Source organism: Halyomorpha halys, unplaced genomic scaffold (genome assembly GCF_000696795.3).
Source record: "Halyomorpha halys isolate HHAL.00 unplaced genomic scaffold, Hhal_1.1 Scaffold8.1, whole genome shotgun sequence".
Classification (NCBI taxonomy): Eukaryota; Metazoa; Arthropoda; class Insecta; order Hemiptera; family Pentatomidae; genus Halyomorpha; species Halyomorpha halys.
This window is the reverse complement of record NW_027111933.1, coordinates 873,201-900,938: the sequence shown is the minus strand read 5'-3', so window position 1 is coordinate 900,938 and position 27,738 is coordinate 873,201. Positions and strand designations below refer to the sequence as shown.

At 31.5% G+C, this 27,738-nt stretch overlaps 1 protein-coding gene and 1 long non-coding RNA gene across 6 annotated transcripts in view; one reads left to right on the top strand and one right to left on the bottom strand.

Annotated features, from left to right (window-relative positions):
• LOC106677551 (uncharacterized) overlaps positions 1-19,027 on the top strand; it is a 22,696-nt gene extending 3,669 nt beyond the window's left edge. For 2 of the 3 annotated variants that reach the window (XM_067049859.1, XM_067049858.1), the window contains exons 2-3: positions 9,044-9,582; positions 18,322-19,027. In XM_067049859.1, the coding sequence (XP_066905960.1) occupies positions 9,088-9,582; positions 18,322-18,714 (888 nt within the window). In that variant the 5' untranslated portion in view covers positions 9,044-9,087 and the 3' untranslated portion in view covers positions 18,715-19,027. Of the gene's footprint in view, positions 1-7,645; positions 8,373-9,043; positions 9,583-18,321 lie in introns of those variants that run through there. The other variant, XM_014415566.3, reaches the window with a different exon arrangement.
• LOC136796350 (uncharacterized) overlaps positions 1-27,738 on the bottom strand; it is a 201,575-nt gene that overhangs the window by 142,487 nt on the left and 31,350 nt on the right. For 2 of the 3 annotated variants that reach the window (XR_010844050.1, XR_010844051.1), the window contains one exon: positions 867-963. The exons of the other annotated variant lie outside the window; for it this stretch is intronic. This is a non-coding gene — a long non-coding RNA (uncharacterized lncRNA). The remainder of the gene's footprint in view (positions 1-866; positions 964-27,738) is intronic. 3 annotated transcript variants of the gene reach the window in all.

The following is a 27,738-nucleotide window of genomic DNA, read 5'->3' as shown; positions in this document are numbered from 1 at the left end:
CCTATGGTTCGGTCTGCCTTTCGGAACCCGTTGGTTTAGTATTTATTAATATTTTAAGGGTCTGTTCGTTACTAAGACATGCGACCTTACTGCTTTATATTCGCGGCAATGCTATTACCTGAATTATAATATTGACCGGGTACAGATCCCTCAATTCAGAGTTGTGTAATTTTCACTTTCAAAAATCTTAAGATGCTGTTCTTCGCTTTGTGTTAGATACGTAAAGAACAGCAGCAAGGATAATAGTTTTGTAAATTCTAACATTTAAGTTTCTATACAATCTGGTTTTTTTCCTCATTAATTTCGTTTTTTTTTTCTTGTTACCGTAAACCTAAACACCTCTCGATGTTATGAAAGGAAACCTACCGGTCGGATTATTTATGCTTACTGGTAAATATATTTGATTAATAATAAAATAAAATTAAACATTCCTTCAAATAATATTCAAAAATTTGCTCACTGAACTCAGTTCGTAAAATATTGTTCATACATGATTGATTTTATCGGTATTTCATAATTGCCTAGGGTTCATGCTTTCCCCATCGGGATGAAATTATGTTTGTTCATTTTGTTGAATGAGGAAGTTGTGTATCTTACAGGACAACCCAAGCCGGGGAGCGCTGAGCAAACTCTGTCAGGTATAGAATTACTTCGTGTGGGGGGGAGGGAGGGAGGGGAGGAGTAGGGAAGCGGTTTTCTCCCCCATCCCTCTCGTAATCTCTCTCTCCCTCCCTCCCACCCCTCTCTCACACACACATTCACTCTTCTTTTATTTTCACGGCCATCATCATGCAATAACGTTATTAAAATATAATCACAAAAGAAAATTTTTAACTAGGAATACTATGAAATTCAATTAAACATACCATTAGATAAAAATAAAAGCCATTGTTGTCTCAAAAAAGAATAGTAATCTTGCCAAATTTTCACCCAATCCGGCATCATCAGAGCATTATTGTATACCTGAAACACATACAGTAGGGGTATTCATGATGTGTTAAATGTAAAATGTTTTACCATGTTAAATGTTATAAGTATGGATTGTGAGCAGCCCTATTTAAAGTAATGTTAAATGTTAAATACATAAGAGCTCCTAGCGGATTTTTTGAGCATCTTGATTTATATTTTTTCCTTCCAAAACTTTGTTATTGTTGACTTTTAAGTTTTGATTAAAGTAATTTATTACAACATGTCTAAAGTGAATTAAAAGTGGAAGTTGTGCAAGTTTGACCACTGAGTGTCTTCTTGATCTTTTAACTTGTGAGGAAGAGAATCAAGATGAGCTAATTGACAACTGTCATTATACTATTATCATTTTTATCCATTGCTTTATTAGTTTTTAAAACATCCAAAACAATACTAACACAGTCAAAACACAAACTAGTAATACGTATGATACTACATTGCTTCTTACTGCGACAACAAACAAACTCAGTTGGCCTGTTGAGTGACGTCATTCTCCATTTAACAGACCTAGTAACAGACTCTCAACCTTGTTATATGTTATATCGTTTTAACATGGTAAAAGAAGAAAGTATTTCTCCATTTAACATAAGTTTTTCCATTTACCACGCTTTAATATGTTAAACTCAAAAATAATTTGTGTCCATTACTGAAGGCCTCTTCATGGTAAATTATAACCTTCTCCAGGAAGGTGAGGAGTTGCCAACATTAAAATATTATAATTATTATACATATATATTATATTATTATAAATAGAATTCTAAAAAAAATACATAATTAAATTTCCTTAAATCGTTAGCATTACTAAAATGTTTCAGTTATTTGATAAATATCAAGCCGGTAAATGAGACATGCCAACATTAAATCACATAATTATTTAATTAAAATACTCATTGCTTCGGAAAAAAAAATTATTAAGATCATTGGAATCTGTACTCAAATTTATAACTCTATTGAAGTTTCTGAAAAATAAAGTACTTCAAGGTATTCTAATGTTTGTTCTGAGCCTTCTTCATATGAAATAACTGGGTTCTCAAAATCAAATCTATGCTTTATTTCTAGGCAATGTTTTCCTTCTTTTTGTCTTTTATTTTTATATTCAGTCCAGGAACTTTGATGTTTTCAGATGTACATTAATGTCCTGATGATGCCTAAATGGGCGAAATATTGGTAAGATAACCAGTTATTATTTTTTTTTTAGGCTACAATCGCCTTTCTGTGTATTTAAACTCATAAATAGTTCCCACCGTCCTGTTTTGATATATGCAATTAGAGTTATAATACATTTTGATTTTGGCCATACGTATACAGAGACATTAGTTATGTTCTATTTCGGACTATCCATTTAGCAGAACTTGAAAACACTTGCTGCTAATTGAAATTGAAATTTTATATATAAAATAATCAAATTCTTTCTACTTTATTTATTAGTTTTTAAATTATTTAATTGTTTTTGACTGTTCAATTCCTCTGGCTCTTTTATTTTAATTTATATCCACATATCTGTTTTTTCATAATTTCGTTTAATTAAAATTTAACTCGTGTAATAATTGAATATATGTTACGGATCACTAGAGAGGAGAGATATGAGAGGTATGATCAAGAAAAAACAAGGAGGTGAAAAATGAGGGAAAAGAATTGACAAGGAACAAAAAAGAATGGATAAAGAAAAATGTAATCAATTTTGAAATGACAGTTGAAAATAGGTGAAAAAATAAAATAAATAAATACAATTTTCTTTAAATAGAACTTAAAATATTTTTATTTAGTTTATAGTTTGGAAAAAATAGAGAAAAAAAGTTTAATTTTGTTTAATAATATATATATTAAAGTTTAAATATCCAATACTGTATGATTAGTGGTGTTGCAACCCAATGTATTTGGGCAGCATTACTGATTAAATAAATCATTTCTCTCTTATTAATATGAGCATTATACATTAGATTTTGATTTTAATAACCTGTTTCATAGTTAATTACTTGATATGGGCAATTATAACTGATAACAATTGAAAAGGCAAGCTTTTTTCACGTACCAAAAGAAACTGAACATTCAAAAATATCTACATGCATATTTGACCCAAAATATACCATTGATATTATATTGAAGATATTAGATAATCTCTGAACGTAAAATGTGATGATAAACAATTTTTCCTTAGTAAATTTTTAATTTCGATTTCCAAGATATATGCTTTTCGATGTCATATTTTGGCCAGTAGGTAACGGCAGGCAATTTTGACTTAATCATCCTGGAACGAATTCTATATTTTATGAAAAACTATGTTCTCTCAGAATATAATTCGAAGGAGAATTTAATGTTCTCAAAATTTTAAACCATAGTCTATTCGCTAGGAAAGAAGTAATTTAATTATTTGAAGATATAAATGAAAAGCTGAAGCTTTTTGCCTTAGACATAAAAATCATAACTTTATAGGATTTGTCGAAGATACGACAAAAATGTTTAATTGCAAATCTTTTGTTGGCATACCAAGTTCTAAGACTCAGTGTAACTTAATACTTTTTAAATGTTTTAAAGTGATTGAAAAACTGGTAGAAAAAGTAAAACAGTAGTTTTATTGGAAGATTATTGGTTAATAGTAGGTAGGTGGTTCGGGTGGTTTTAGATCACTGACAAAAAAAATTAGGATGCATTTCACTTTGTTTTAGTTAAAACACGAGGAACAGATAGTTGTAAACAATCATAAATGTAATCAAATAGAATTAAATAGTAATAATACCTGTATTTTTAGTGATTATCGACATCTTAAAAGTACAAAATTATTTTTAAATAAAGGTGAACCAAATGTTGTTCAGTCTCATTTCTTGCAGACATCTTCAAAGAACAGGATCTCATCGACAGTAAAGGCTCTCTTAAATAACTTTTGCTTTTTTTTTCCGGACACTTCAATATTTTTTTTTTTTTTTTTTTGGAAAATTAGTAATAAAACGTAAAATGAATAATTTCGAAATAAACAAGCAATAGCTTCACACTTTTCCATGTAGAGTATGAAGGTATAATGACAACGATTACCGACTCCTGTAAAGTATTCAACTGTTATAAGTTTTTATGTGTCAATTCAACGCGTAATTTTGGAAAAAAAAACAGATTTTTTGTTGTTAAAACTTTCTTCGTTCACCCGTAGAGCAAAACTCCTTTATAGTAAATATCTTAAAGCACTCCAAACAACGCATATTGGATTTAATTATGACCGTGGAATATTTATTATTATTATTTATACTTGAAGAAATGTAACCTATGTTTCGTAAAAGGCGATTTTCCCTCTTTCTATGTCCTACGTCTTATTTTATCTCTTCTTATGTCCGGCGTGTGTCCTCTGGAATATAATGATTCCCTTTAAATATCCAATGTACATCATATACTGATCAAGAGTATAAACCTAAGTAGAAAGATCTTATGAAGCCAAGAGGCGTATCTGCTCACCCCACTCTCTGGTTACCCACCACGTGCCAACTCCCTTGCTCATTCAGTCCCGTTCACCGTCAGTCCTTTCTCTTCACGCGAAGCAATAATCGAGCTTGTGCTACATGCTCACAATGCTACATGCTTTGTGTTTCTGTGTAAATCGGTGGACAGGATTCTATTTATTCATATGAATTATAGTGAGTAAACGCTTTACAAAATGGGTATGTGTGTGGCATACAAATGCAATAACCGAAAAAATAAAACAGATAAAGAAGAAGGAATAAAAGTTTCCTTCCACCGTTTTCCTAATCATCCAGAACTAAAAGAAAGATGGATTCGAGCTATCGGGAGGGACAAGTGGAAACCGTCAGAATACAGTCGGATATGCAGTGATCACTTCAAAGACGATGATTACGATAAATCTTCTCCTTTTAGAAGATATTTAAGAGGCGATGCCATACCTTCAATATTTAGAGCATATCCTCCAAATTTACAGCCGTCCACATCAATTGAGATAAAGGTAAAGGGAGTTTACATTTGTTTATAGCATCCATCTACTTCATTCTACGTGTCAAAACTAATCCTCCTATATATTAAATAAATCACCAAAATAAAGAATTATTTCTCTCTACTAAACAGATTTTCATATTAACATTATATAATGAAAATAATAGTGTTTTGGCCCCAGTTTAAACCGTAAATGAGCAACAACTCCGTTACAAAATGATTTCGCTTTAACATTTGCTAACTGAGACAATTTTAACACAAGGGGGTTCCTTCATTCCACAACGTAGTCCCAACTTAAAGAAAGTTGTAAAATTTATGTTTTGAAAAAAAAAAAAAAAAAGAATTATTGATACATAAAAAATAATGCCGCAAATATTTTGATTGAAGGTTTTGGAATTGTAACGATTTTTTTACTTATCTAGCAGTTCTTCCCAGGCTTTATTTCTTCTTAGTAAAAATTATTTTATCAATAATTAAGACAATAATGACTATGACTTCATTATTGTAATTGTGCACTTACAACCAGCGACATCTTTCAGGAATGACATTTCTATGCCTCGGATTTTAATAGATAAAGAGTGGAACCAGGTGTATCGGTGGCCCTTAATGATGACAAAAACAACATTACTAATCTTATTTAAATGAAAAAATAACCTATTGAATAAAATTAATACTAATCTTAATGAGGGTATCATAAGCTAAAGTGGTCAAAAATACAGTGTTTTGGCAAATCTCATAAAAGTCATGAAGAGTTACCCGAACACGATATGGACTAACAAGTTGGAGTTTTTAAAGAAAATGACTAAATTTACAAAAAAATGAAGAAATGTAATTTAAAAATTAGATTAAACAATGACAATCTAAAAACATGAATTTATTAGTTTTTAAACTATGTATGGCCAATTTTAAAGAAAATTAACATCATTTTCATCATAAAAACCACACAAGAAATCTAGTTGCCAAATGAATTTAAGTATATTTTCTGTTTTATATTATTAAAAAAAATTGAAAAGAGTACTGTGGGGAAATAAAGATTAAATAATTAGATTTTGATAATTTATTAGTAGTTTGAATTAAATATTTAGAGCTCTAGAGTATAGAATTTTAAGCCTACTCTAACAAGACAGCCAAAATAATTGATGAATTTTCAAGAAATCAAGTAAGACGAAAAATCATATATTCGCTATCTTGTAAAATATATATTCTTAAAATTTATACTTAAATTATATGATTTAATTATTGATTAAAGTTGATAACTTATTGAGAGTCTTCTGAAAACTTTATCTCGCTGATTTATTTGCCACTTAAGGGCCCTCCGCTTGTCTTTATCCCCCTACGAATTAAACAGCGTAGATGAAATAAATCTTTCAAGGCCAAGGAATATGTTGGCAGAAAATGAGTGGAAAAGTATCACAGATACTTTCATTTATAAATTGTGTGATGTATTAGGAATACAAATACATTTGATAGTTTAATTACTTCCCAACATAATTTGGAACGGTAAACATCAACAGAACCGAATTGCTACCACTAACTGATGTATTTAGGATGCAAAGATTAACATGAACTTTGAACTGTTTGCCCTCTTGGATTGGAGGGTCATACTCCACTCACAGAATATAGCAGTCGGAGTGGGAGAGACCTCTTTAATTTTCTTAGTTAATCCCCTCTCCTTTGTACCCTAACTGTCTCAAATCGCACCTTTTTAGTTACAAGTTTTTTTAATTTTATAAATTACATCATAAACATAATGCCTGGCTGTGCGGTATGCGAATGTAGTACGAAAGAAGTCAACAAGAATGCCGAACGTTACACAAGTATTCTTCCTACATTTCTTTATTTACCTCATAAATACTTTATATGTACTTTTAATTTAAAACTAATAATATTAGTAACATTGTGAAACAGTAATTGTAGTAGTAACGTTGTAGAAATAGTGTACTACTAATAGTTATTGCTATAAATATTTAAATTGTAGAATGATGCTCCGGTGGTAGTCAAAAAAGGTATTCAAATTTAAAAAAAACTGTTTATTAGTTACTCAAATTTTCTGTTGACAAAACAGTTTCAGCCCTCATCTCGGCACCACCTTACACCATATATTTTTTTCCTGTTTACCAACACGTTCTCTATCCATCTAGATTCGGATGGGGATCTATATTATCTCTATTTTCATACAAGTGATACATTTTAATAATAATGTTCATTTGTAATATTTAATACATTTTAAATTATTATCACTCACTACTGTACCTGCTATTAATTATTATTCTATCCATTTATATTAAAATTCTTTTATGAATGGATTATGGTCTGAGTGCGGTAATTTTTTTTTTATTTATTTATTTAATGTAGTTTACAACTGTACAAATAATAAATACAACAAGTAAATATGTTGTATGTTTCATATACAATTGAAAATCTTGGGAAGGAAGCACCCATTAGTAGTACTACAAGCATTAATTTAAATTAGAAGGTCCCGTGGCCATCTTATTTTCAGACGCCTCGGAGGATTATCAGGAATTAATAAGGATGAAAGATTAAGAATTAATGGGTTAGGATGGGTAAGAAGTTTGGAATGAAAAGACGCATATCTGTTTTGGGCCAAATCTGCAACGTATGGGATGTTAAGGTCTTAGTGAATGAGTTTATTGGTAACGTAATAAGGGGCATCAAGGATTGCGGTAAAATTAAACTCAAATAGTAATGTTTTGTACTACTTTTATTTGAGCCAACTGTTTTGCCCCCACGTAGCAGGGCTTCGTCAGGACTAAAAAAGATACAAACCCTTAACACAAGTAAAAAAGTAAATGGAAAATTACAAGGGTATACAATGAAACGTAAAAATTAAAGGTTAAAAACAATAAATGAAAACGGAGATAGTAACAGATAAAAAGAAGAAATATCAAAGAAAGTACAAAATCAGAGAAGGGTTCAAGAAAAAAAAAGGAAGAAAATGAACGAGACAGAATTCATAGTTCTTTTCGATGTTTTTCATTGGTTTAAAGAACTTTATATGTTTATTCACATAGTCTTATCATAATGTTAGTATTTTTTTCTGATTCGGTCCTGATGAAGCCATGCTAAGCGGAGCGAAATTAAAAAAAAAAATACTAATAAATAGTTTTTTTGCCACTTTATGTACCACCCGGTCCGTCTTCAAACAAACAATTTTGGCTTAGACACACAGAGGCGGTCCTTCGCGGCGGTCATGTGGTCTAGTTGAACTCCGCCATGTTGCATCACCCTGTCAGACAGAACGCGGTCTCCCGCCGACGGTCAGTCTTCGTCGCGTCGACGAGCGATCCACTTGTGAACTACCGTTTCTGCAACTGATATGTCTGACCATACTGAACTATTCATTGAAGCTGTGCGTAAATACACGTGCCTGTATGATAGTTCACACGAACATTATAAAAATGTGCTGAAGAAGGCTGAAGCGTGGAATGAGATAGCTGAAGAATTCAAGATTACAAGTAAGTAATACAATAATATATTAATATAAATTAAAATAAATTAAACAATACATTTAAATTTTATGTGGTGTTGTTATTTAGCTTAAAGTTACCACTTGTGAGCTTGAAGTTCTTTATTGAACAATGTATGACTTTATAAAAAAATTAAATAAATTTTCTTTTGATAAAGCGCGTATTTATTCGCACTCTACTTGAGTGTCTGTTGAACCTCTGTTATTATTCTTTAATATAATGCAATTGTGCAAACAACAAGCTTCTTTTGCAATATAATATGCACTTTCAACGTTATCTTTAAAAATCTCTTTAAAACAAGACTTGCTCTGCTAAGCTGTGCCTTGAATTTTTTTTCTTTTTTACTTTCACATGTTTACAGTAGGCTTAGATAAGTACAACGGCTTCACGTCATTACAAATTTCTCAGCACAACTTCTTTCACAATATCGGGGACAGTTGAATGTTCCATCGATCGAGAAAGTACTAGTCTGATGCCAAATATTTAGTTATCTAAATTCTGTTTAGAAAAAAATAACCAAATACAATTTTTTAAAATTAGGCAAAAAATGAAACTATAAAATAAATTGCCTTTTCAACGCCACAAAATTACTGTATTACTTACACTTGTACTGTTCTGAGGTCGGCTTCATCCCAATAATATCATTGAATTTGTTTCAGTTGAAACAGCGAAAACAAAATGGAAGAATTTGAGGGACAGTTATATGCGGTTCAAAAAGAGCGGAACAGATAAAGCGGGTCAGGCAAGAAAGTACAGTAACTGGCCATGGAGTAAACATATGTCATTTTTAGATGTCTCACTGCATTATCATCCACAGACCAGCAATGTATCGCAAATGGTAATAGGAATTGAGAATGAAAGGCCTTCCTCACCCATCTCTGCTTCGTCGCTGACGAATGACGAATTAAACAAACTCTCTTCAACACCTGAAATACCCCTTCCACTACCACCACCGATAAAAAAACGAAAGTTGCTGAGTGGAACCAAAAATACCTTTTGTGACTCATCAGATATTGATAAAGTAATCGAATATTTAAAAGATATTCAACTCCAGGAACAACGGCTTGACGGGGTAGACCATCTGTTTCTAAGTTATGCATCTACATTCAAAATATTTAGGCCAATAACCCAAGCTAAGCTTAAGCTACGTCTTGCTACTATCTTCTTAGCCACTGAAGTAAATGAACTTGAGGAACAGGTAACTGTGTACACAATAAACATAATATTCATAGCTTGTATTCATTTATATCACTCTGTTTCGTGAACTTACCCAACTTAAACGACTAATCTTTCTCTATTTTCAATTGGATTTCTCTAATTCGTTGAACATTTTTTAATCTTTTTTCTTTATTTAGATTGTGCAGTTCCTCGAAACATTCTTGTAAGATACGAAAGTACTTGAAAAACTGTTTTTCATGGAACTGCAGTTAAATATATGATATAGCGGTTATTTTCTCCTACTTCTTTTCTTTTGTTTTTGATCTTGTGTCCCAACATCGTCTATTCTTTTTGTTTGCTCTCTTTCGCAATGCTAATAATGTGAAGAGTTCTCTTAATATGCCGAATCACGACCTACTGGACCGACCGCACCAGATATCGCGTTTTGTGTGGCGTCAGATTATCGCAGACTGCTGCGACGATCGCTGGATCGCTTTACGCTACGACGAACGTGTTTCTGTGTGGCCTTAAATTACATGCAGTCAATTAATAATCTTCCAAACTACATATTTTAAATCAATGATTTAATTTAAAGCTTCCAATCTGATCCGGAAAAGAAAAAAAAATTGGTTCGAGCAATACTTCAGCAAATCAAGTAGATTCTGCTCGAAGCATTTAAAGGCATACGATTTTGACCGCACTCCATTCTACTCAAAACTGAACAAAGGAGTTGTTCCATCTATTATTGACGGCTATCCTGAGCACTTAAAGCCCAAACAAACTCAGGTAAACCAGTCCCAGTGAATGTTTTGCAAATTTTATTTTTGCTAACTATTTGCAATATACCTATATATTTGATCAATTTATATAAATCCCTTAGACGAAAAATATTAAGCAGACGTTATAATTAATACTTTATAGATTTTATTAACATTCGGTTATTTTTTTATGGTGAGAAATATTCTCGAATACAATTTATGGACACAAAAAAAGAAATGGATTTAGTAAATCTGTCTAAAGAATTTTAGGCACTCATCTCACAAATATCTCTCTTATTGAAACAATGTCTAAGTAATAATTAAAACTTTTTTTAAATGAAGAAGATAAACTTTAGAATCTTCTGTTATTGTCTTTCATATTTATTACAATGGAAGGATTGGCGACTACAAAAAAAAAAAAAAAAAAAATTGCAATTAATAAAGAAAAAATTAGAACTAATAATGTAACAATAATCCTATCTAGAGGATAGTGAAGTTATCTATATTATTGATTTATAGACCACACTCTTTTTATTTATGTTTATTTTAACTTACTATTATATGTTATAGGAGTAGTATTGTATTATAAAACTGATTGGATAATACAAAACTACTGGCATAATATTTACACTTCTAAATTAAACTCAATTATAATCAGAATTATTTTAAATCAACCGAAAAATAATATACTTGGGTTAAAAACACGACTTACCTACCACTATTTACATGCCACTTACAGAGCCAAGAATTATAACATACTGATACAATGTGAACATACAGCCTATTCAATTTAACTTCATTGTAAATATTCAATTTATTTTAGATTTTTTGTAGATTGTAAGATACAGATATGGGTGGCTTTAAGATATATTGTCTATTTTCTTTAAATGTTGGAGTATGTGGAGCAAACCAATAATGAAACAGCTTTTGCAGAAGAGGCAGAGTCCGTTTGCCTCTTAAGGTCGTTGCACCTTGAAGGTCTTTATTAGTAATAAATAAACGAGACACAAATATTGTAGAGTATGGTAGGACCATAAGATTGAATATAGAAAGTTTTGTTAAACAGCTTGTAAGTGTACTTACTGTTTATTTAAATAATTCTCTTAAATACGAGGTGTGTGAGAAAAGTAATGAGACTGGCAACACTGCAAGCGATCTGGTAACCCTGTGCTGTCCTTGATAGAGCACGTGTATCAGTACCCTACCGTAGCTCAGAACTCCTTCCGCTTACTTCGTGATTTTTGTGACTGCTATTAGTGGAGTTGTGTTTTGGTTGTGCGTCATGCAAAATGGAAAAGCGGAATTTGGAGCAGCGTTGTGCCATTAAATTCTTTGTTAAGCTTGGAGAATCGGCAATTGCAACGTTTGCAAAGTTAAAACAAGCCTATGGAAAACATTCTTTATCCCGAGCTCAAGTTTTTCGCTGGCACAAATCGTTTTTGGAAGGCAGAGAACATGTTGAAGATGAACACCGTTCAGGGAGGCCTTCAACTTTGAAAATCGACGAAAACATCGTAAGTGATGTTTTGTTTTGTTTCGTTTTTAAACAAAACTTTATCCATTAATTTATCAATTATCAATAAAATGATTGAGTAAAAATATTCTTTGAACATTATTAAACCCACATAGTGAATAATAAAAATATATAGGAATACATTTTTTATTTATTTCATTTCGTTCATATGAAATGAAATTATTGACGTTTCGGCCTTTTTTTTTTTTTTTTTTATAACTTTGGCTATTTTCAAACTTTTCCCCACTTTTTCACCCCAGTACTTTTACTAAAATTCGTTAGTATTATGAATACTACTCTCTGGAGGTATTCGTCGACATTTATTCCGATCTAGGCTTAAGTCTGCTGTATATTAATTAACATTACACTTGAAACTGATATACTAAAATCATATATTAATTTTTTTTTAAAATATGTACAAATATGTTGGTTAATTTTTTTCTTATTTAGGGCAAAATTTATTTTTTAAATTATATTTGTTTAAGCTAATTTGGAAAAAGAAATTAATTTTTTTTTAACTTAAGAGATTTTTGTGAATTTTCGATTTTTTTTTTTGATTTTTTCAATGTCTTGTCACTATCACACAAAGATTTATAAAGACTATGTACTACTGTTGATGTTTTAGTCCACTCTTTTTGGGCATTTTATTCAAGTGTTATCAGTTTAGTTTATTTAGTAGTAGATTAGATACATTTAAATTTTTTGTTTTAGTTTTGTAATTATTGCATAATTCGGTTTACGGATATTGTAATTGTTTTTAAAAGTTTTTTTTTTTATAGCTATATTTTTCCTTATACAATGTTTCAACATCTTGAATATCAAAATTGATTTCTTTTCAGCGTAGTGCTCAGGGTGTTTTATTTATTTATTATTGCATTAGAGTTATATTTGATCTTACAGTGATTAGGATGTTGATAAATTCTTCCTCTTGTATATTCTCTATCCGGGACAGTGTAGTCAGTTACTTTTATATATCATTCCTGCATTTATAATTTTATAAATTTTATCTTTTATGTTAATCGATTAATCTTTTTTCTTTTTAGTATCTTTATTGAAATTTACAACTGTATATTACATAATACATTTATTAAATATGATCTTAGTTAAAATGGAGTGTTACAGGCGTGTAGAGCAACTACCCATTGGTAGCACTCTAATCACATTTTACATTAGCTGGTCGCGTGGCCATCTTCTTTTCAGGTGCCTCGGCGGATTGTCAGGAATGGAAGAGGATGCAAGGTTAGAAACTAGGGGATTTGAGTGGTTAGGGAGTTTATAATAAAAGGAGTGATATCTGGTAAAAAAAAAATTTATCATTTTTTTTTAACTTATGGGATTTTTGTGAATTTTCGAATTTATTTTTTATTTGTTCAATGTTTTGTCACTATCACACACAGATTTATAAAGACTATGTACTAATATCGATGTTTTAGTCCACTCTTTTTGGGCATTTTATTAAACTATTTTCAGTTTGTTATATGTTTAGTTTATTTAGTAGTAGATTAGATACGTTTAAATTTTTTGTTTTAGTTTGGTAATTTATTGATATTTTAAAAGGGGTTTTCTATAGCTATATTTTTCCTTATACAATGTTTCAACATCTTGAATATCAAAATTGTGTCCTTTTCAGCGTAGTACTGTACTCAGGCTGTTTTATTTATTTATTATTGCGTTGGTGTTATATTTGATCTTACAGTCTCAGGATGTTGATAAATTATTTCTCTTGTATATTGTTCTCTATCCGGGACAGTTTAGTCAGTTAATTTTATACATCTTTCCCGCTTTTGTATTTTTATAAATTTTATCTTTTATGTTAATCGATTAATCTTGATCATAAATTTAATCTTTGTACGCTAACACTCAATATTCCATCTAAGGTCGGCGGCTAAGCTCTTGTCTTGAAGATTGAAAGGTGGGGTGACCACATCACTTTCTCTCATTCTCTCTCTCTCTTCATCCCCACTCCAACAACCTCTCACCGCTTCAGTCTGAGTAGAGGTTTCTGATCTTTCTAACAGACTTTTAATAACTTCGTGAAAACGTTCATGAATCTTTAGGTATTTTCTAATAATATTTTGAATCATATTATATTCTTTTGAAAACATGCCTTACTGTGTCGCTATTGGTTGCAGTACCAGACAATTTGATAAAAACATTGAACCACCAATAACTTTTCACTTGTAAGTACGCCTTATTTATTGATTCATAACGCTGTTATTGAATGATTTACTCTTTATGATTGTGTTTTTCTATTTTCAACTGAAAACAGTGGATTTAAAATAGTGAAAATATTGTTCGTTAAAAATAATTAATATATAATTTAATTATGTAAAAGTATTAAGAACCGAGTATGGAGGCCGTTGAAAATAACCTTTGAAAAATTAAAATCATATATACTTGGAGAAGTTTGTTGGGGGGTGCGGTCAGCAAAGAACAACATAAACAAAACTATATTTATTTATTTTATGCCGACGTCTCGACCTGAGTTTCAGGTCTTCATCAGGGGTAGTGGCGTAGAAGGCAGGATTGTAACTGGATGAAGGCCTGAAACTCAGGTCGAAACGTCGGCATAAAATAAATAAATATAGTTTTGTTTATTTATGTTGTTCTTTGCTGACCGCACCCCCCGACAAACTTCTCCAAGCATTAATCTACGGTCAACTATCCCAGTTAAAATCATATATAGTAATAGGAACCCACAACATTCCTAGTGAGCTAAGCTAGGCGTGCAGTGAGAGTTGAGTTTCTGAAATAATCATTTTTGGTTAAAAAGATTTGAGAAATTGAGAAAATTTTCGACCAATAGAGGGAGTCTCTATTTAATCCAATTCACAAAAATGGGTTGAGGGCAGAATGAAATAATTATCCAGGGATCTTACTCCTTTTAGTTTGTTATAAAATGTTTACATTAATCTTAACTGGTCAAATATGCCGAGGAAATTATCGGAGACTACCAATATGATCTTAGGTGAAATCTTTCTAATGTTGATCTATTTTCTTCAGTACTCCAAATACCACACGAAAAGCTGTTGTACAACGATGTAGTTCATCAATTTTATGTAGATTTTAAAAGCTCTTACTATTCTATTTCATATCCTTCCTTTACGGATGCAAAACGGGGCTGAGCACCATTCCTAGGCATTTTTAAAAGGCATTAGCGAAAAGAAGTCCTTGACTGGACATGGAATATAGCAGGCAAGGAGTGGAGGGAATGTAAAGGGCTAAGACAGGCCAAGATACTAATAACTAAACCCTCTACCTCTTAAACTAAGTGGCTGCTAGGCCTAAACAGAAATGAATTCCGATTCCTAATAGGAGTTCTCACAGGTCATTGTAAACTTCAAAGACATCTTAAGATTTGTGGAGTAGTTCGCAATGTAACCTGCCGCTTATGTGGTCAGGCCCCTGAAACTGCCTTACATTACATAGCATATTGTGACCGGTATGCGCCACTAAGATATAGGCTTCTAGGCTCTGATAGAATCGTAGAAAACGAGGCTTCCTCTATAGATTGGGTGTCCCTTTTAAATTCCATTAGGAAGTCAAACAGGTTTGATATAGAGGAATAAAAGTCTTATAAAAAGAGTCATAACATTGGTCTGTCTTGGGGTTTGCAAAAAGGACCTATAGGCCCACTTGCCGGACTTGTTCCCCCATCATTACCAGTATCAGTACCCGTGCGGATTCAAAACGTGGTTCCTTACGTCAAGGGAAGAACAGCGCCTTTAGATAAATAAATTATTTTGTAAAACATTCGGGCGAAAGGAGGATGAGTTAGGCGGAGAATGTAGTAGGGAACCCTACGCTATCACAACGCTCAAGTGTGAACTCCACCTAGTAAATGTAATTCAAGTGATAGCAAGATTTGTAAATCTTAGCCACTTACCGATCCCAAAATCATTAATTAATGATATATTGCTAATTAGCAATAATCTGGCGGGTAAACGAGGGATAGAAGGTAGAGTTGTCAAGACTGAGCGTGTGGCATTTTGGTTTAGACATAAAAATGTGCGTAGACAATGATTGGCGGTATCAGCTTTGAATCTCCGGTTTCGCTTAGAATCTCCGGTTTCGCTTAGAATCTTATTATTATTATTATTATTATTATTAAAATTATTGTACCAAACGACACTAATCGTTTCCTTTTATATTTTTATATTTATCAAGTTTTCCAACTGATCCCGATGAAAGAAAAAAATGGACCAATGCGGTAAGGAGAGAACAATGGATACCCACAAAACGTAGTCGGCTTTGCTCGAAGCATTTCAAGCCTGAGGATTTCGATAGGTCTCCATTTTATACTAAAATAAAAAAAGGAGTTGTTCCTTCTATTTTTGATGATTTTACTGATTGTTTTAAACACGAAATACCCAAGGTATGTATTTAATAATTAATACAACTACTTTATCAATTTCTCTGAAAATATTTGTATATATTGAAAATATATTAGATGATAAGGATCGACTCTTATCATTTATTTATTATTATTATTTTTTGGTATTCTGTAATGAAACAAAAAGATTACTACTTCGCTAATAGGAGAATAAATAGTATCAGAATACTATTTGTACCTTCCAGAGGTGCACTTCTTCATGTACCTTACAAATGACATAATTATTAGTTTTCAAGATCATCATCGTGGGAAAATTAGTTTCTCAACTAAGATGTGGAGTTAAACAGGGAGTTTTTCACAATAAATATACAGAAAATATCAGATGAGTTTTTATAACTCCTTTCAAAGATGTAGTAATTTGCCTACACGTTCAAAATATTTCTAAGAATTTACAAAGAACTTAGGGGGGAATTACTTATCACTAGTAGATGAATGTCAATTATTATTTGATAATTTCCAATAGAAATTCACGCACCTCCACTATATGAGTGTATCAAAATGTTCAGTTATTTATAAACACTTATTTATAAGAAGTCTGAGAGCTGGATTTGAGCTAGCATTTGACTCGGTAACAATTGCAGAGCGATGTGAGCAGTGAGCTGCGCTTGCGGCCATGACAAATGAGACTACATTAAGTTGAAAATGTCAGAGTACCATCAATATTTAAAGGATTTGACAGCTATTTAAGGCGAAAAGAAAAAGGGTTGTGAATGTTTAATTTTTTTGTTTTTTTAGTTTATTAGCGCAATAAACCCCTACATTGTACATAATTTTGTAAAAATTAATATACAATTGGATATGAACCGATCTATATTGATTTTATGTAAAACAGAGAATGCGTAAACGGGGTTTTTATTATTAATTTTCTTTTTATCTTTGTTTTTCTTCAACAGGAAATGAGAGAAATGAAAATCCAATATTGTCGGAGTCTTCGATATTTTTCCTTGAGAAAATATTGAATAAACTGGTTGAACAGTCGTGACACAACTCTAAAGTGTAACAACTTAATTAAACTACGATAAAATTCACTTTACTCCACCATAAGTTCTTTCACGGAACAAGATAAGGATGAAAAAGTTAAACTATCGAGTAAATAGGTTTGAAAAAAAAAAACTATGAGGGATGTCCAGAAAGTAACAGACGTTTTGGCCTATCGTGGCGATGGGTGGGGGTAGAGCCGCCATGTTGGTGTTCGAACGTTCCGACATTCAGTACGCATCCAGCTGTTACAGTGTGAGGACTGTGTGTTCCTCACTTTGCTCTCTGTGAGTCGTCAAAATGTGCCCTGCAATAGAAAATCCTGCCACTTGTGAAGTGCGGTCTGTGATTCGGTTTTTGTTGGCTCGAAACAACAGGCCAATTGAAATTTATCGTCAGCTTTGTGATGTTTATGGGCAGGGGATAATGAGTGAAAGCCGAGTGAGGCAATGGTGCATTGATTTTAAAAATGGCCGTACCAGAGTTCACGACGAGGACCGTAGTGGCAGGCCTAGCCTTGTGACTGATGACCTGGCAACGCAAATCAATGACAAAATTCGTGAAAACCGTCATTTCACGATTACAGAATTGTCGGAACATTTTCCCCAAATTTCAAGGAGTTTGGTGCATCAAATTGTGGTGGAAAAGGAAAGTAATAGTTCTCGATTCGGTCTTTAAATCATCAGTTAATAAACCAAATTAACGATGATCATCAAATGAGAAAAAAATAATAAATATTAGTAATAAATATGTTTGCTGAAAGATAATTTTTTTTTTTATTTTTGGCTTTAGTAATTAATTACCGTTATTTTAGAATTAAGTATTGTGTTTTCAACCTGGCAATAAAATAAATTACGCCATAATAGTGTAGGCAATTAGTAAAAAGGTTTTTTATGATATACAGTTCATTAAGTTTTTTATGATATACAGTTCATTGCGTTTTTTATTCAATATATGAATAAATTATATTTTATTTATTAAACAATACAAAAATTTACTTGTGTATGAGACAGAATTTATTACTCTCTTATAACCATTACTATTTCATTGTAAATAATTTAATGTGCCTAATTTTTGTACGGAATAAATCATCAGGATTTATCAAAATTTAATTTTCATTTTTTTTTATTGTTGCAGAGGGAGCAGAGAGAACAGAGATCTTCTGCACAATCTTCCGATGGGGATGTTTCCGAGACTCGAACCAGTTCCCTACAGGAGCGGCCGCCATCCAAGAAGCTGAAGGGATCACACTCAATTCCAAATGAATCAGACCCGATTGCAAGACAAAACGAACTTCTGAAATTGGCTTGTGATTTATTATCTACGAATTGTAAGCAAGAGGAATCGAATGAATGTTTAGATATTGGAAAGATATGGGGAACCAAATTAATGTCTCTTGATCCCATGCAGAGGAAGTTTGCGGAAAAGGCCATCAATGACATACTCTTCGAAGCCGATTTGGGAACACTGCATCGAAACTCCGTTCAAATAAATTTAAATGATAGGACTGATCCACTCGAGATGTCTTGAACTCTTCATTGTTTTTTATTTTCTGTGATTCGATCTAATTTAGATCTCTTAGTATTAGGCCTACGTTAAAGAGAAGAAATCATCTTTATATGACGACTCAGGAAGTGATGATTAAGAATTGTTGAACTGATATTTTTATTGATGATTGATTGATTTTTTCTAGTTAGTATTTATTTTTATTATTATGAAAGTCATGTACATACTCGTTTTACTTTTCTATTTGAATTAAGAAATATTTAATTAAATCAAATTTGATTCAAATCTTTTATGAAATGTTACCGTTACAGTCCTCAATAAATATAATTGTATTACTTTTTTAAATTTTATTATCCTTTCAATAGTTCTGAAGAAAAGATTGAACTAAGCACTCTTGACATGATTCTAGCACAGATACATTCTTTGCCAAACACAATGATATCAAAGCTCTTTGGGTGGGTAGAAGATATGTTTTGCAGATCTTATGAGAATCCTGCGGCCATTATCCACTTAGATTGGAACCAGGTCATGTACCGGTTTTTCGTTTATTTACGTTTACATGAAAACAATATAGTATTTACTAATTTAGAAGAAGATGGTCAGGATTGCATAGCCAATAGTTTAAATTATTATTGTTATTATATAACGAAAATTATTTTTGTTTTTATTTACCACAATCTTGACCTTTTTTTACTCTAATTCACCTACATTTAATGATTTACAATTTATCATCATCAGATTCATATACATATACACAATTTGTTTTTAAATCTTTATATTATACATATATTACACTTCCTCTGTGCCGAAGGTACATAAGATAGCTTCATTCATGCAGGAAGTGAAAAAAATATTTTTATTTGCAAACATTATAAAACAAATGTAAAAAAAAAATAAAAATTGTGAGATAACACAAATGATTTGGCCATGACACCTATATTCCGAAACGAAATTGATAAGTTGTTGCTATGTTTAGGGTTATTTTTAAACAGGTCACCTATCAATCTTATCAAATTCCGTTTACTATATTTATTAACCCGTGCGCAAATGTATTGTATGCTTGCTTAGAAGAAATAATTGTGATTAATATATCTTTTTCTCACTTTATCCCACAATACTATTATAAAAATAACTAAATAAAACATCGACATGTAATTATACAGAAGCTACTGACATTGCTTTGTGTCCAGGATTACTCAAATCCGGATTACAAAAATTACAAGAGCCAAGATTACTCAAATCCTTGTCTATTCACTGAAATACTTGACATTCTGCGGTTGCCTTTGTCCCAACCTTGCCGGACATATATTTCAAATGTTTTTAATGTTGTTAATATTTTTTAAAAAAAAGCAGGATTATTTGTGAAAAAAATGGACGTTTAAAAGAATAAATAAATAAAACATTGTAAGAGAATAACATGTGGATAATGCTTGCACGTGTTTGCGTAATCTGACCGTCAATGTTAACGAGGTCGTTTGAGATAAAAACCAATATTAATTTATTTTTATACTCCAGATGTAATTGGAAATCAAAAGATGGTCTCAAATGCGTATAGAAATCAAACAGGCAGTAATGCATTTTATATGTGTATATTATATTATATATAGAACCAGAACAAAAAGAGTAGATAGACTGAAACCAAAATTGTTTAAATTTAATTTATAACTAGAGGGTTATAAATGAAATTTTAAAAATGCTGTTGTATTGTAAAGAAGGTGGTGTCCTTGAAATCCTATTCATACACAATCAATTTAATTCTCTTTCATGCATAATCAGTTTAATTCTCTTTGATAGAAAATGCAACAGTACTTCTGTTAACATATCAACAATATGATTATTATTAGTTTTCTCGTTATCAGTAAATTTATTCGTGATTAATTAGAGTTCTGTCAATGGGTAGATTGAGTCTTCATCAATTTACTGATTGTATATATTTTTTATAATATTGTAAGTTTCACTAAATAAATTATTTTAAAAAAAATCGTATTAAAACAAAGAATATTAATTTTTAATAAAATCTGTTTTATCACAATAATTACAATTTAACTATTTATAGTGCCAATATTAATTTTTGTTTTTCAACATAAGTGTTCTGCAAGAGGAAATGTATGAAAGATAAACATGAAAATTAAACCGGAAAAGACTAAATCTATGAGGATAGGAAATAAACCCCGGAGAATAATGATGATGATCAAAGCGAACGGAGAAAGACTAGAGCAGGTCCAGAATTTCAAATATCTAGGTGCTCATCTCAACGAAAGCGTCTACATTGATGAGGAAGTTTCTCAAAGAATCAATGTAGCTAGAAGAATATTTAGTTTGCATCGAAGGGGTTTCCTGAGGAAAAGGGATGTAACGAGAAAAACTAAAATAATGACCTACAAATCGATGTTCCTCCCTATTCTTTCCTACTCTTTCGAATCGTGGACCCTCACCTGTCAGGAAGAAATATGAGACTCGCGTGGAGGGAAGAAGGCCTAGAGGAAGACCTGAGAGGAGAGTGTTAAGGAGGCGTTCAGGAGACGAGATATAGACTGGAGTAGAAGAAAGATGGTTCAAGAGCGAGATATCTGGTCCAGACTCTGCAAATTGTAACCCCACACTGCACAAGCTGTAAAGAGTATAAAATGATTATGATGATGATGATGATGATGTTTATTTTAGTAAAGTTAAGGCAGCTATTTTTCTGTTTTAACTTCACCGACCATGTGTATTGTTTATTTTGAATTTTAAAGAATATTTATTCTTAGCATTTACTAATGTATTTATTTAAATTAATTTAGATTCATTCATTATTACGGCAATGAAAAATAATATTTATGGAATGTCAGCTGTGAAAACTGTATAAAGGATAGGACCAAGGATACTACCCTGAGGTACACCAGCAGACTGACGGAATAGGGATGAATAAGCGCCGTTGTAATTTACTTGAAATAATCGAATCACAAGAGCCGGATCCAATCCATGGAGATACGGTACCTTCGTAAGGTGCAAGGAAGGACACGACGAGGTAGGGTACGAAACAGTACTATTTGGACTAACTTCGGAGTCAAACCGGCTGAGAGCATGCTAGAGGGGCACAAGCTAAGATGGTTCGGACACCTCCTTGGGATAGACCAGGAAAGAACTGCCAGGAAGATATATGAGACTCGCGTGGAGGGAAGAAGGCCAAGAGGAAGACCACGCATTTCCTGGGAGGAAAGAGGCTAAGGATGCGTTCAGGAGGCGGGATATAGACTGGTGTAGAAGAAAGCGGTTCAAGAGCGAGATATCTGGTCCAGACTCAGCAAATTGTAACCCCACACTGCACAAGCAGTAAAGAGTATAAAATGATTATGATGATGATGATGTTTATTTTAGTAAAGTTAAGGCAGCTATTTTTCTGTTTTAACTTCACCGACCATGTGTATTGTTTATTTTGAATTTTAAAGAATATTTATTCTTAGCATTTACTAATGTATTTATTTAAATTAATTTAGATTCATTTATTATTACGGCAATGAAAAATAATATTTATTTATAATGATATTAACTATACTATATAAAATATGATATTAAAATGCATGTTAACCAATTTGTTCCTTACATATACACACTTATATGTAGGTATATATAGTCTCATTAATGCTAGAAAGAAAATAAGTGGATATTCATTAGGGTTGTGAGGAAATGCGCTACGCCTTTTGAAAAAGAAAAAAAAAGTTGAGGAATCTTTACTAATGCATCATCAGCACGTTGTGCAATAAAGTTTCTCCGTTGTTACCAGTCATAAATTTTAATGTCGGGAACGTTGTTCTATCTTGTTCTACCTATTTGTCTAAAATGGAAATTCGGCAGTTAATTTGATCATTAAAAATTGTTAAACTTAAATTATATACTAAATAACACTTCGTTTAAATAATATACGCTTCTTAGGATAATATTATATACAAGCAATTGACTTGGAAGTCTGTAACGAGATTGAGACGAAACGAATGTTTTCAGTTTCTGAAAACCATATTGGGTAATCTTTGCATAAAAATCAAAATTGTACTTATCGAGGAATAAATTAATTTTTTTTTTATTCAATTTATTTTTCGGGACTTCAATATTCCCATTTTTCACTGTAAAACCAGATAACCAACACCGTTGGTGTACTAGACCATACCATACACAAAAATATTTATAGTTAAAAAAGACATCAAAAGTGTATGTTTTAAGTAAAAATGTCAAAATTATATATTTTTGAAAAAGAAAAAAATACTAATGAATTTGGTTAAAAGATGTTTTACACACTGTATAAATAAAAACAATTAGTATGGCTTATTCTGCGTTTACCTATATGTTTCCATTTTGACCTATCTAAAAGTAACAGATTTTTTTTATTTATGGTCTATATTTTATTGTTTCTTCTTTATGATAACATTTAATAAATGGGGTCTACATCGATGATCTTTTTAAGATCGGAAATCCTTTCAAATAAACACAAATGATTTTTGAAAGTTAAAACGTTTAACGAATACCTTGTATATTGTTCATCGGATCTATTAGGAGGTAATTATTCCAATATTAAATATTTAACAGAAATATGCAAAATACCGAAATAGTAAAAATAATATTAATAAATTAAGATATTTCTTCTGGTATTCAAATAAAAATAAAACATTTCTGTTTAGATTTTAATACGGTATATTTCGTAGATATATAAGTTATTTTTGATAGATTTGTTTAATAATCTAATATTAACAAATGTATTAATAAATTCTTGTAAAACATATTAAATTAAAATTAAATCTGTACTGCTACAACCCATGAAGGGTCAGGGATTCAATACTTTGTAAGAGAATACTGTTACTAGACCAACGGTTGTTCAAGGAGGTGGTTTGGTCAGAATAACGTTCGACCGCCAGATTTTTACCCGATTAAGGGTACCCAATTTAAGAGGTTGGGAGGGCTACAGAACCCTGAAAGTTGAATCACTGTTACAGTTTTTTTCTCATCCGGATTCGAACTCTCGGGTCCTTGGAGATAATAGCCACGGGCCCGGTAAAATATATACAAAAGACAATCATGACCCATACCTGGTTAGTGCTTTAAAATAATTAAATAAAAAAAAATATATACGAAATATTTTATTTATCATTTAAAGTAACGTCATCGAGTACACAGATTAATTCATTTTTAATGGCCTATTTAATTTTTATGATTTAACGTAAATTATATAAATGAGGATATTGTTTAAAGATAATTGGATGTGAAAAATTCCCTATGAATCTTCTACGTGGCGAAGAATCAAACTTACTTTATTAATACCCGACAGTGTCATAACACCTCGTAGCGTGTGAGGTAGTCTGGTTTTCTTCCCTATTGTAGTGCGAACACTACGCACTGTGTTTTTGGCCAGCTGTACCTGGTAAGGTGGTTTAGTTTTTCAAAATGGTTAATTTAATTTTTTTAAATGTATCATTTACGCCTTGTTTGACCAGGCTATTTGATTGCTCATCGATTCACTGAGACTAATCAAAATCATTCATTACAGCCGTTTTGGAAAAAATCGGAAAAATGTGAAATTACATTCTATTTTTTGCACAATCACAATACTTTCCCTTACTTTATATTCCATTTATAGGTAAGTAAAAGCACATAAACGCATTTCTGATAGTATTAAACTCTTACAAATAAAATTAATCTTGCCTTTTTTTTCTCGCCTGTATCTCATAAAAATGGTTCATCTAAGAGGAAAAGTTATAGCGCAACAAATTAAAGAGCATTTAATTCTGCGTTGAATGAGCCCCTAAATTAATAATTGAGACTAGTGATATGGTCGTTATCTACCTTCTCTGATTACATATGAACTTCATGGCACTTCTGACCAGTCATTAGAACCCAAGGAGCAACTTGAGCAACTTTACGACTAAACCGCTTGAACTAATAATTACGTTATGATACTCATTAAAGGCATAATTTAATGCTAATTAATTTGGCTTACCATAGAAATATCTGGTCTTATAGGATTGAGCATTAATTAGGATTAATTTAAAGAAGGATGGTAAGTAAATGTTGTGTGATGCACGAACCGCATATAAAATGTTTCGAAGTCTCTCAACTTGAATAGCCCTGATGAAGCTCTAGAAAGTGGGTCAAAACGTCGGTAAATAAATAGTTGTTAATTATTTTTTGGTTTCTTTTGACCACATCCCTTATCATCTTCTTCATAATTTGAAATAATACGGTCTATCATTTATACATATATAAAATGTTTTCATTATTTTTAAAGACTTGAGTCCATAATATTTTAACAGATAAAATTTGTAACTACGCTTCGTGATAGTCAACTTAATAACACAATAATTTTTTTTTACTTCCGTATTTGGGGAAGTTTAGAGGTGACGGTAGCAACGTGGTAACGTGCCTGTCTGCCAACCCAAAGGTTGCAAGTTCGAGTCCCCGGCCCTATCCGGGATTTTTTCATACACTACTCACTCACAACGTTCCCCAGGCATTTTTGAGACCCGTTAGTCAATGGGAGGCCCTCACAAAAATAGCCGTGGGAGTGACGAACCTACCCAAGAAGACGTCATGAAACATGCGATGTATTTCGTAAGTACATCGCGCAAGGCCTTTGACCTCCACGGTCTGTCGTGCCAATAATAATAATAATTTGGAGAAGTTTAGGGAATGTTATACGGGGTATCTCCACTCTGTATTTCTAAAAAAAAAAAACTGGGAGGTATAGGGAATTTTCTGAAAAAGTTGATAATTTGCAGGACAAATCTTGAAAAAGCCAGAGTTGCTCAAGAGTTTCAACTAACAAAATATTTAAACACCGATGTTGTATAACTTGTCACTCTAATAATCTAGTTAATAATGTAAATTGTATCATAATAATAATAATAAAGGAAATGTACTTTAACAACATAAATTTTATATAAAGCACTATTGTGCTGCTGGTCTGAAATAATCACCTTAAAATATTTAAACGGACACATCTAAACATCTGATAAGTATTTCACCGTGTAACTTCCAGTACCAACGGTAGGAAAAGGTAGTATCCAACCTCAGTTATTTAACCATACGTAATGCAACTTTTAATTTAATTCTGTTTTTTCTGTTTTAGAGGGATCGGAAAAAAAAATCCCGAAATAAAGGATCTATGCAATTGCTCCCAAGTTAAAATGTATTTAGTTATTTATTATTAGAATCTTCTGCCAGCTATATATTATAAAAAATCTTATCCTTGCTATGGTGGGAGAGACACATTTCTATACCTCATATTCCCCTTTTCTGTCAGTTGTCCTTTGTACTAAAATGAGACAGGTGATTACCTCTATGTTTATTGTTCATCTTTATCAATTTTTACATATTACTATACCTCATCTATATCATACCTACTTCACCTGTTCGTTCTACCTTTTACACCTACCTATTTGCCTTTATAATTATTATTTATAACTAATTTTAATTAACAATCTCCTACAATATATTTGTCTAGATATATATTTAGAACTTCTATCACAATGGATTATATTAATTAATAACTTGTTTTCAGTATGTATACTTCCTTATATTGCTGTTATATCTTTTTATATATTTTAAAGACATAACAACTATTTTGAAATATTTTTATTTTAATGTTCTGTTAATTCTAAAATGTTTTTATCTTGTTCTTCCATTTAGCCTTGATGAAGCTCTGCAAAGTCGGGCGAAACGTTGGTTAACAATATTTAGTTTTTTGTTTCTATCTTGATACCTTTATTGATCGCCAGTCGGACTATCTTTCTCCAATATTATTTATTATGTTATATAGTGCCTCAGAATTACAGAATTTCTATTTCAATATTCAAATATTTAAATGGTATTAAACGACGTTAAATTTCATATAACCACGTTTAAAAGTATTTAACTGAAGAACACGTCAATTTGAGCGAGATCTGGAAAATAAGACGAAGTTCCTTGAGTAGAGACAAGGTTACTCACGATCTGCACATGACAAGGCGTTTTAAAATAAACAGGTTTCAGAATGAATGACTTCTTATCATCTGCGTCAGTCCACGTTGTTCGTGTTGCACAACTTGTTACATAATAACCAGCCATGTTTCAAGGAGGCTGTTAGCGAAGGATAAAGTTCTTTCAATTATTACACGAATAGAATAAAAATATATATATAATTATGAAGCTTTGAGACTCAATTAAGATCAGTTTGTTTACATGTGATCTATAACAATACACCAATTAAGTCTCGTATATCAACTCAATTCTAAATATTTATGTACCGGATACCGAATATCGATATTTAGCCATTTGTACAATTTTATAATACCGGTATTCACAAGTTTAAATACGGTTTTTTTTTTTCGGTTTTTACTAGAATTTTTTTAAAAATTATCTCCATTATGTGTTCAGCAGTGGCCAAGCTAGCAAAATAATATACGTTTTTGTTTTTATGTATCTCTAATGGGTGAAATTAATTAATGTTGAATATAAAGTTGCTATGTCCAATTTAAAGAATATATGAATCATCCAAGAAGGCGCACGATGCTTCGAGTATATGGAGTTGTCGGACAAAAATCTGTAGTTAATGAATTATTGCAAGAAATTTCTTTCAGATTACCAACATACATACATAGGAGGGTAACTGGACTGGTGTTTAATAATAACCCATCAACGACAGGACGCACAGCTAGTTAGTTTCTAAGGATAAATACAAATTGTTTTTTCTGTAAATAAAAACAAATTATATCTAATAAGGTAAATAACAATAAATAAATTATTTAAAAAAAAAATATCCAATAAGTTATGCAAATTATGCCAAAAGATTTAGATATGATATGAGGGTTCAAAATATGTAGATATTGGGGTAAAAAAAAATCAGACCTTCAAAATAACAACAGTAATAATTATATTAATACAAAATTATAACAAATCATCAGTCTGAATCTGAAGTATCTAATTCTAAATATGAAATAAAATCGACATATAAGAAGATGGTCAGGGTTGCGGTCAAAAGAGAAACAAAAATAGTTTACAACTAAATAGTTGTATAGTTGTAAACTAGTTAACAACTAGTTT